At 38.7% G+C, this 11,707-nt stretch overlaps 2 protein-coding genes across 2 annotated transcripts; one reads left to right on the forward strand and one right to left on the reverse strand.

The window, feature by feature from the left end:
* Positions 1–1,047: 1,047 nt before the first annotated feature.
* On the forward strand, positions 1,048–5,754 carry LOC110062478 (uncharacterized). Its single transcript, XM_020769405.2, has 2 exons — positions 1,048–1,598; positions 3,924–5,754. The coding sequence occupies exons 1-2, from the start codon at positions 1,178–1,180 to the stop codon at positions 4,334–4,336; spliced, it is 834 nt and encodes a 277-aa protein (XP_020625064.1). The 5' UTR covers positions 1,048–1,177; the 3' UTR covers positions 4,337–5,754.
* On the reverse strand, positions 5,417–11,389 carry LOC110062502 (protein FAM32A-like). Its single transcript, XM_089287515.1, has 4 exons — positions 11,233–11,389; positions 7,996–8,146; positions 6,440–6,493; positions 5,417–5,975 (listed from the first exon to the last, which is right to left on the reverse strand). Exons 1-4 carry the CDS (start codon positions 11,304–11,306, stop codon positions 5,907–5,909), a joined length of 348 nt encoding a protein of 115 aa, XP_089143641.1. The 5' UTR covers positions 11,307–11,389; the 3' UTR covers positions 5,417–5,906.
* Between the last annotated feature and the right edge of the window lie 318 nt (positions 11,390–11,707).

The raw sequence follows: 11,707 nt of genomic DNA on the forward strand, positions 1-11,707 counted from the left end.
CAAGAATTATTTCTGTTGAAAACATAAATTGTTTTTAGCCTTTCAATATAATATGAAAACGAAAGAGGCTTACACTGATCCGTGAATTATGCATTTACTTACGCGTGATTTGTGAACCAACGACTTTTGCGGGAATAATTGTTCACTTTTTTTGGAGGTTTTAGCGTCATTAAAGCTCGTAAACTACACCAAACTAGATTTAAAACCTGTCCATTCCACGCGACTGAGAACTAACCACAGCGACAGTGAACCAGGAGGACCTAGAATCTAGTCTGTCACGATGTGTCATACACGCACACGGCATTTCGATGCATGAAAATGGAGGGTTCTGTATGTTTTGCGAAACGTGGATAGAATTTGTATTTTTTTGTAACACATGATTTAGCCTTTGCATTTTTACGTGAAAAGTGATTTTTTCTGTTAACGTGAAGCTGCTTTCGAATTTTTTGTGATGCGTGAAAAGGCCGATTACTTATGCGTGAAATTGTTTTCAGAGTAGGTATAGGGGACCCTCTTGTTTCTGTTTAGTACATACTCGTTGTAAAGATTTAAAAAATATATAGAAATAAAACAGTTCAATTTGCTATCATAATGAATTATCTTACTACGATAAAATATATTAACACTACATGTTTGAAAGCTATATTTCAACCCATTTCGTACATATACCACCCCTAGAAATTTTTTCATTAAAATTATAGAGTAAAACATTTTTAGTTAGGGTTTGTTACATGGAAACATCGATAAACCTCTCGGGTATCTCAGTAATTGTTACATCGCGAAATTTACTGAGTGTTTTGATTGTGACCTGTGACCTGTGACCTGTGACCTGTGACCTGTGACCTGTAAAAGAAACCTGCCGCTGTGGAGCGGCCATTCAGATGGCTTTGAAGAGATTTCACTGGTCTCAGCGTGTCGATCGATAAGTACTTATGGCGGATCGATCGTATTTTCACTATGTGAAAGGGTCGAACTACTGTATGTAAGAACCCCTGACGAGTATCAAGGTTATTAATTATTTTAGTGCCAGCGGTTTTCCAGTTATAATTAAATTTCAACCTGTCATCTGCAACCTGCACCCCGCAAAAAAGACCTGCCGGTGCACATACCACTTGGTGCAACTTCTCGTAATTATTTCGTTATCATTCGTCCAGAGGTAGACAAAATCGTATCAACCATGAACAGGCTTCGAAGCTCTTTCCCATGGACCGCCAAAAACGTCGTTCGAGTCGTTCGATTGCAAGGTATGATCACTCCTGAAACTCGACCCGGTGGGAGAGGTTTCAACTTTCTAAAAGTTGAAAAGCACATCGAGCAGGCTTTTGACATAAAAAAAATCAAGCCCAAAGCTGTGTGCCTAGAGATCAACAGCCGAGGTGGGTCTCCAGTGCAGTCTAGCTTAATTTTTCACCGAATTCGAACTTTGTCGAAGGAGAACGGTGTTCCTGTGCTATCTTTTGCTGAAGACGTGGCGGCTTCCGGGGGATACTGGCTTGCACTGGCAGGAGATGAGATATTTGTGGATCCAAACAGCGTAGTGGGCAACATTGGTGCTCTGTATGGAACGTTTGGCATGGAGGAAACAATTAAGAAATTGGGTAGGTACATCAATCCAGTCTCAATTCCTCCTTCCTACTCTTTTCAATTTTAGAGCTCTCCCACATTTCTGCAAAGAAAAGTTGTGCTGCCTCTCCGTCCCTCTTGTGGTGAGGAATAAAAAAAGAACAGCCTCCACCCTTTGTTCTTCCCCCATGCCTCCTTCCCTTTGCCAGCAGTTGCCAATTAAAGAGAATTTTTATTTATTTATTTATTTATTTATTTATTTATCATCATTATCATTATTACTATTATTTTATTGTGTAGTTCCAGAAAATACCCATACCTCCTCTATGGAAGGGATTTTTCCAAGACCCTCCCACCCCACTGGAAATTCCAATTAAGCTTGATACATTTCTTCAAATATTTTGATCTTAGTGTAACGTCAGGTTCACAGCGACTGTTGAAAGGCTGAATTGTCACTTGCTAGACAACTTGTCGCGATGAGACTAGCGTGTGTGGGAGATGCTTTACTAATCGAATAAAGCCAGAGATCACGGAAAATCAGCTGTGATTGACGGTGATTTAATTGACGATAATCGAACGTAAACTGAAATATAATGTAATGAATAAACTAATTACTAGATAATAGAAGATGACAAGATGACAAGAGTCACGAAACAATAATAGCGAACATTCCAATCATAACTGCGATATGACAATACTTCCAGTCAAACTTCTCAGTAAAGATACAATTAAAATCATCAGTGATCCCAAGCAGATACGCATACTGCTAACTGTCCTAATACAATAAATGACAACACTCTAAAAACTTGAAAGCAATAAAATTGTACGATGCGATAAAAACGTGCTTGCGTGAGCGCCACTGAAAGCGATGTGGGAATTTACTAGCAAGGAAAGGACTTATCTGAATTACCAGAGATTCTTATAGGACAGTTGCTAAATAGAAACCTAAGCTAGGGGGAGTGTGAACTATAAAGATCTATCGCTAAAAACAAGATGAAATAAAAACTTTGAAAACTGGGGCTCTGCCACGTGTTGGACTTAGTACAATAGGCTGTTGTATAAAAAAACCGAGACTAAAGGTACTTAAGGTTAAAAAACGTCAAAACTTGAAACTTATACTAAAAAGCAAGCATAGAAAATAGTTTGTACTTACACATCGGTTCCCGCTTGCACTCTAAATACTGTGCACGCACGAACTGAAACTTGAACTACTGGCGGGAATATGTCGCTAACACTATCTATATACGTCCACGTGTAAAAACTGATGACGTAATTGCTAAGCAACAAATTGGCGAATCAGAAAGAGTTAAGATTACTCACTTAATTAGAGAAGCCTCGATATAGTGTTCATTACACTTAGAGAACACTAGCCTCCTACATAGACGTTCTTTGGGCTTGTCATGCAATCTTTCCCCAGAGGAAGATTGCATGATGAGCCCAAAGAATGTCTCCATAAGCGGCTAAGAGAACACCCACCTCCCAGGAACTTCCAATCCCTTCTGTTGGGGTAGTATGGATATTTTCTGGAACTGCACATTGTTATTTAGCAAGAGATAAGTTCAATTGAACACATGCTCTCTGTTGGTCAATTTATGGTTACGTGGAAATTGCTTGCATTGTCACCCACTCTCCCACTAACCAGAGGCTACTTGGACTTTGGGGTAGATCTAGCCATATTAAACACTATTAATCTCTAGCTATACATACAGGGTTCGTACCCTTTTTTAGAAACAAATTTCCAGGACTTTTCCAAGACTTTTCTGGGACTCAGATTGATTTTTACAGGACTCTAAAATTCACCTTAACCCTTTCACTCCCAAGATCTCAATGTTAATTCTCCTTACTGTCTGCCATTCATTTCATATTTTTTACTGGAGTTTAACAGGTTTCCAGAACTTTCCAGGACCAGTAGCCTTTATCCAGGACTTTCCAGTCCTGGAAAATGCCGCAACAAAATTCCAGAACTTTCCAGGTTTTCCAGGACCTGTATGAACCCTGTACATAACAAAACCCTTTGGAAACAGTTAGTTATGTTTTCCCTTGAATCTCAATGTTCCCCTCCCCTTTTTCTTGCAAAGCAGAGTTTCTTGGAAAAACACAACTAATTGTTTACCTCAGCACCAATACTTACTTTACTCCCCTTCCCCACGCAGGTGTTTACATTGGTACCCACAAGGCAGTGCTGGGGTCGTAAGCCTTTGATGGGGTTATTAGCCCTTTAGCCTAAGCAACTCCTAGTAGCTTAACCGGACAAACCCAGGTGCCTATGAGACTTCTTGGTCTAGATGTACATGTAATTAGCAACACAGACTTATGCTCTGAAATACTTAACAATCATTATTACATGTACATATACTTAGGTCTGGAATGGCGACTCGTCACCGCAGGAGAAAATAAGTTCCGCAATGACCCCTTCAAACCTCAGAAGCAACAGGACGTGGATTTTCTGCAGAACATACTGAACCAAATCCACCTCAACTTCATAAACATGGTGAAAGAAAGAAGACCGACCCTTGATGCGACTCACAAGACAGTGTTCACTGGTGATTATTTTACTGGTGGAGATGCCGTCTCTATCGGATTAGCTGATGGTATTTGCTCGGATATGAAAGCTCTATGTCGTGACAGATTTGGCAAAGATGTTAAATTTGAACGCTGTGAGCCCCCAAAGGGATTTCTGTCTGGGCTGAAGAATTTTGGAAGTGAAGCAAGAGTTGAGATTTCTATGAATGATGCACTTGAAGAGCTAGCTGTGAAACAGCAGGGCTTTTAAGAGGATCCTATTTTTTACAAGAAAAAAAAAATTTTTACATTATTGGTGCATTGGTCTAGTTGACTATTCGCAAAGTCAGGCATAACTAATTAGCAGTGATGATGGTAAGACCAGGTCAGTGGTAATCGGAAACATAATTTGTAATAAGTTTAGAATCTTGCAGTTACCTGGTAGATCCTTTCAGTTTATCTAGTTTTTCTTTCAGTTTATTTATTTTTTTAAGGACAGGGCACTGGACAAATTGATCGACTGTGAGGATGATTTTGCCCTCCTGGTTTGACCATCTAGGGGAAGGGTTTTGTTATAAAGAAGTTTTAAAAGTTCAAAAAGTTTTATCCGCCTGTAAACACCAGTTGTCCTCGTGCTGTAAACAGTAATGAAACCCCTGACCCTGTGGTAGAATTCAATGTCATCAAGAGATTCCAAAAATTGGCAGATGTGGTTCACATTCTCCAAAATACACAGGCTTGAACCATTTTACATACCTGCTGATTTGCAGAGGACAGCTGCAAATGTACATTGATTTTTAAAAAGTGCATTGCTATTGAACTACTCATAAATGTTTGGGTTTAGCAATGTTCTAGTCTCCATTACTGTTGTGGTTTAATAAGCTTCCTAATATGTTTGGAGTAAAACTTCACATTTTCATTGATCTCTTGATAATTTGGATTATCAAAATTGTCTTCCCTCGCACTATCATTATATCAGTAACTTTTGCCAGTTCTGTTTTGCTATCAAGTTATGGCAAATATAAATTTAGCAGGAGTTTTTCTTACTGGGCATTTAGTAATAGTGCAAATAAGGAACAAAAATATATATGATCTGTTATAATCGGTTAGTAGTCTATTAATTTAGTGAACCAGTTTTGCTAGCAGTGTCCTGTTGCCTGTATTAAGTGATCAGATGAGGCAGCTTAGCTCACCATTGTATAATTATTGTCACAGCGATATTCTTCTAGTTGTGTATGTAAGAACTTAGAGATCCCAGAAGGGAGAATTTATATGTTGACATGACAGCTTTTAAAGGATTAATAACTACCAAGTGCAGTCACAAGCATTGACCAGTTCACTAAATAATAAATGTGATCTGTTACAAGATTTATTAATTAATTTTCAATATTTTTGTTATTTATGTACATTTTGCAAATTGTACCACATTTGAATTTTGCACCCTCCACCTAGCCTGCGAGCAGGCTTAAGTTTGGGAGCACAAAAGTGAGTGGTGAACCTTCCACATCAGACTCCTCCCTGCTTTGCTCACTTGTTTTGTCCAGGAAAAGATTTACTGGTGGAATCTTTCTTTGGTTTCAATGCCTTATGAGTAATCTAACTGTATGCAGTTAACCATTGTAAAAAAGGCAAATTAAAGGAAGTACAGTGTAGTTACTAGTTACCAAATAAAACAAAGTAAAAACAAAATATATAGTACATTTTTTACATTTTTTCGATTGGTTTCATGCCACGAAACCACAAAATACAATCTTTATATACATGTAACAAACATTATGTCATGTTAAAACAAGATGCTCCAGACAGTAAGACTGTATAAAGGTGCAAGGGATAGGTGACAATCACTTTGTCCAGCTGACTTTGGGTATGTCATAATGTTCTGTGAGTTCATCAAGGTATTCATTGAATTTCTGGAAAAAAAGATAACACAAGGAGATCAACATTGCAGTATAAATTATTCTTAATTGAAGAGTAACCATGAATTTATTGTTTGTCCAGAGGAGAACTATCACCTTTCCAGTTGAACCATGGACATGCAATCAGTTTGATTTACAAAAGCAGAAACAGCAATCCTGTTGTACATGTGTAACATTAGAAATTATGTGCTATCAGTGCCTGCCTAAGGCCTGAAGACAAGCTACAGAAAACAACCTGTTGGGAGGGTCATCGTGAGGAAATAATTACATCTATCTTCTTTTTTTTTCAATCTAGCACCTCAATGTTACATCAAAATCACTCTTGACTGACGAGAAAAAAATGTGTACTTTTCATTTAAAAAGACTGCTTTTTGTTATTTTGGTTGGAATAAAAACTATAATTTATCATAATATTATTAGCATCATCCAATAACAATGTCCTTTTAATTAATAGGTACCTCAACTCTCTGTTTGTGGGTTTTTTCTGCCTTCTTTAAAATCCTCTCTGCTGCCTGAATGAGAAAAAGATAAGCAGGTTCTTAGTTGTAGTAAAATATAAATGAGGTTTAACTAATCATCATTTTGCAAAATGCCAGTAGTACAAATGTACATGTACATGTAGCTATCATTCAAATAGTCACATGTAAGGGTTTTAACTTTATCTAGTAAGTTATAAGTAGTCATGTAACTGAAAAACCCTTGTAGGGAGTTGCATTAAAGTATGTAGGTATGTAATTATCTGGCACAGATAAATAATTAGTAACCATTCAACTTCAACTTCACTTTATTTTGCACTTCCCATTGTAACTGATAGAAGAGGTTTGGCTGTGAAAGAGGAAAAATTAAATCAACCACTTCCCTGAAGCTTGATGTATACATGATGCAGGGCTGTCATTAAGTTTTGAGTCACCTGTAGCCTTGTTTTCCACACCAATGGCAAACTTGGCCCTTTCTGGGTGAATTCTATCAGCAACAGGCAATTTCACATGTAGCATCCAGGGAAAATCAAGCATACGTGTACAGTGCTCAGCCCTAACAGATGTTACAGGTTACAGCCCAGACATGTATTTAAAGCCATATAGTGTATGTGTATAAATTTGAATTAATTTTTACAACATGTGATACATCATTCAATGGTTTTTACCTAATGCCCCTTTCTCTTCCAGTGGACTTGTCCTAAAGGGTGCGGTAAAATCTACTTTCGAGACTACTAGTGGTCCATTATTGCAGACAAGTACTTTTCTCTGGATTCTGTAGCATGAAGTAACTAAGGATATTTCTACTCCCCTCAATGGGATGTGGGGGGGGGGGGGGTGCAGTGTACTCAGATCAAGCAGTCTGGGTAGATGCCCTGGCTAGGGTCATTGTGTTGTGTTTTACATGGGCAAGACACTTCACACCCATAACACTGTTCCCACCCCAGAGTATAAAATAATGGGTCCTGACAAATTTACTGCTGAGGGGTAACCCTTCAATGGACTAGCATCCGATCTAAGGGGGAGTAGAGATACTCCTGGTCATTTCACACTACTGGAACCACTAGGGAATTAAGTGCACCCTGGTGGGCGACTGACTAGGCTCAAAGATGTACATGTAAGACTTGATGGGATGCTAGGGCATTATTGGGTAAGCCCCTAACATTAGTTATGTAATATCTAATACACCTCAAAGGAGAGAAGCACAAATGTAATAGAGTATCTTATCCCCAGAAGGACTCCAGTCAGAGCTTAAAACTACTGTCCGCTTGCCCTGTAATCCAATGCACTAGTCGTAAGCAGGGCTGTGGTCTAAGAAAAGTTATAAAGGGCCTAAAGGTTCCGAACCATGAAATCCTGGGTGCCCAGAACTTAAGCTTACATGAAAAAAGTAACTTTTTCCGGTCACCCAAAGGTAAAAATTAGTTGCCTGCGGCACCCAGGCACTTCTAGAGCACAGCCCTGATAAGGCCACTATGCCTCTCAAGGACCAGGTAAAAGCATTATTGATGTAAGTTTGTTTATACATCTGTACATACCCGTTTCTCTTGAATTTTATCATAAGCAATTTGAGCTGGTGTCCGTGTGTCCTCTGCCACAACCTGCTTCTGGCCTTCCTCACTTCCGCCCTTGGATACACTGTGAGAGATGTCTTCAAGCACTTTCTTTGCCTTGTTTTTCTTCTTTTTCCTTAAAAAATTGAAAAGCATGCTTAGTTGTGTATACATGTATATAAATGTTGGAATTTTTTGTTTAATAAATTTATTTCTCCTGAAAAGCCTCATTTGGGAGGTGATTTTGAAACAAAATATCCAGTGCTCAAGCATACTTGAACAACCACTGCCAAAATAAAACATAGGCACGCAAGGCGTGCAAGAGTAATTTTCTTGTGTGAAGTGGTTAATTTGACGAGTTTTTTTTGGTTGCGATGTTACATCGGTCATGGAAAGATCGCTAAATAGTAAGCCACAAAATGTCTGACTGAACAAACTACAGTAATCTGACACGTCTCCAGATTAATGTAGATACCATATTATTTTCTAACAGGCAATTTGATTCGTTCTTTGATACAACCCGCACTGTGATTGGTGTGACACGTGCACATGCATAACTCCCTCACTCACCGATCACATGACCCTTCCAACCCCCAAGAGGAATTTTTGCTCAAAAATACTTAACTTAATTTTGAGACTTTTTCGCATTTTATACGAGTTGTAAGTTTACCTTTTTACACAACACAACACAACACAACTTCACCGAAAATAGAAAGAAAGAGAAAAAAACCTCTGACACATTGAAAGTCTGATTTAATTAAATTGCACTTTAACTTGGTGCCATGCAGTCTTCAAAGAACATTTGAACAGTTTTCATCCTTTTTACCTTTAAAAATATCAGACTGAAATGAATGTCATCAAATAAAACTATTAAACTGCTACTGCAGAGACGTAAAAACCTTCCAGAAATGAAAGCTTCTTTTTTGTTTAATATCCTGGAAACAATAGCCGATAACTTGTCAGCTCTAATTGAATTTACTCCCATATAAAAAACAAAAGTGTTAAGTTACCATTTGTTACTAAAGATAGCAAACATCTCGAGGGAAAGAGTGGTGACGATTCGTCAGCTCTGATTGAATTTACTACCTTGTGAAAAACAAGAGTGTCAAATTACACTTTGTAACTAAAAACCAAAAATATCTTGTTATATCTGCATGCAACAAGAACAAAACAATCGTTACCCACACTTACTATTGTAAACGTTAGAACTGTTTCAAATCTGAAGTCTAGTCCCCTCTAAAACATGTCCTAAGAACTAGACGGGACGATTCGTGACCTCTAATTGAATTTACTCCTTGTGAAAAACAAAAGTATCAAGTTACCTTTGTAACTAAAAATAAAAATATCTCATTGCATTTGCATACTACTAACTCACAAACAGTTTCACACCTCAAGGCTCATCTCATTCATTAACTAAAATCCTCAGCCTAACCCACAGAAAATGTCGAAGTAAACCCAATATATGAATACTTCCTCCTCTTTTATAGAAGAATGAATACGGCCGTTCTGAACTCTATCGGGATCAAATCTTCTCACATACCATTTACCTTTACAATAAGAAATTTGATTGGCTGTTTGTAGTAGATCCAATCTGATTGGTGTGACATACATACATCTCTCACTCACTCACTCACTCACTCACTCACTCACTCACTCACTCACTCACTCACTCACTCACTCACTCACTCACTCACTCACTCACTCACTCACTCACTCACTCACTCACTCACTCACTCACTCACTCACTCACTCACTCACTCACTCACTCACTCACTCACTCACTCACTCACTCACTCACTCACTCACTCACTCACTCACTCACTCACTCACTCACTCACTCACTCACTCACTCACTCACTCACTCACTCACTCACTCACTCACTCACTCACTCACTCACTCACTCACTCACTCACTCACTCACTCACTCACTCACCCATTGACCCGTCCATAACATACCCGACGCCCCGACTAAGAGGTATTTTTTTTACAAAAAAATAACTCAAAAATCCACACATTCAGTTAGCAGCAAAAAAAAAAAAAAAAAAAAAAAGAATGTTACACAGAGAAAAAAATATCTTGAAAGCATACACAGGTCTCAACGAAAAAAAAAAATTCCTTCCTGGAGCATGGAAGGGTTAAAAAAGAATTCATGCCTACACCAAATCACCCACCAACCCATTCAAAGGTCAAGTAGTCCACCCCTGGATGGTCAAATCAAATCAAGATTGAAAGATCTCTATAACCTGTCGTTTGTTTTCTGAAGATAATAAATCAAGGAACACAATTTGAAAAAATGACAATACAGAGGTTCTCTCCAATTTTACTTTTCTTTTGGGAAGGGTGGCTGTGTCAGAGGCTACTTTATTTAAAGAGAAGTACGACTCAAGCTTGACAAAAAAATGTTTGGGAAATATATATTGTATCTGCCCAGGTAGCAGAATTTCTAGTTGATACTACCATACCGGCAGGGGTAATTTGCAGAATGCGGAATATACTGGACAAGGCCATATGCAATATAACGCTGTCCTAAACAAACAAAAGCTAACTGCAAGCAAACATGAGTGAATCTACTAAACCGCAAGCAAACGGTGCCATTCTGAAAAATACCTCTGCCACTACCATACATCTTTGACACACTTATCTACGTGTGTTTATTAACTTGAAGTTAATAAAGGTAGCTGACATTTTGAGCCTTACTCTTTCGTTAGAGAAAAGTGATGAAGGGTTAATTTATTGCTGTGACTAAGGGCTATAAACTCGAAACGTCCGCTTTACCAACTCACAACGGGGTTAATTCACCAGTAATCACTCCCCGAGTGTATAAGGAAATGATGATGATGAACTTAAAGTTGATAAATAACTAAGCGTTTCCCTTGCCTGCCGATGGAGCCCCACAGTTTCTTTGGGAACCAATACCAGGAGTTCTGACTACTTCTTTGACAACTAGTGTGAACTCTATCGCGATTTAATTCCAGTTTTGTAACCTACTTCAGATTTTCACAGCAACTCAATTCGCACTTCGGAATTCTATGAAAAATTCGACTCTTTTCATCGCGAATTTCGCCAACTAACTCAAAAATGCAAGTCATAAAACTTAGTGTTCGATCCGGCCAGCACGTGAAAACTCGTTCAATTGCTCGAGTTCCCATGGAGTAATATACATCTTCATGTACACGCGCATAAAAAAGTCGACAACTAGTAACATTCAAGAAAAGTCTTACTTTTTTACGCCTCCATCTGCTACTCCTTTTAGTTTCAAAGAACCACGACTAACTCCTTCGTAAGCGTCTGCCATGTTTGTTCTCGCGTACCCAGCTTCTGGTGACTTCTGGGAATGTCTACAGACTGCCTTGTCCCCAGTCCCTTGCAATCTTCAAGGGTGTGATTTTCCCCCGGCGGGGGGGAAGGTGGGAGGGGGTAGGGATTTTAGGGTGCCCAATATGAAATTATAACAGATGTTTAACCTTGTAGAAAGAGGCAACGGATGGCGATAACGACACAAGATATTTTTCCCTGTTATTCCGATCCTTTCTCCTTTTTGATTGCAATGAAAACTCCAAATTATCGACCTTAATTCACGTAATACAATCTTTATTAATTACAAGCTCAGGTAGTTGTCCCCCAGGGGAAGAGGGAGGGAAACAAAACTTAACGATGGGATCGCACGCAACTAGAACGAGAGATTAACTGAGCAGG

Source organism: Orbicella faveolata, unplaced genomic scaffold (assembly GCF_042242905.1).
Source record: "Orbicella faveolata isolate gen_17 unplaced genomic scaffold, um_ofav_v1 contig_14, whole genome shotgun sequence".
NCBI lineage: Eukaryota > Metazoa > Cnidaria > Anthozoa > Scleractinia > Merulinidae > Orbicella > Orbicella faveolata.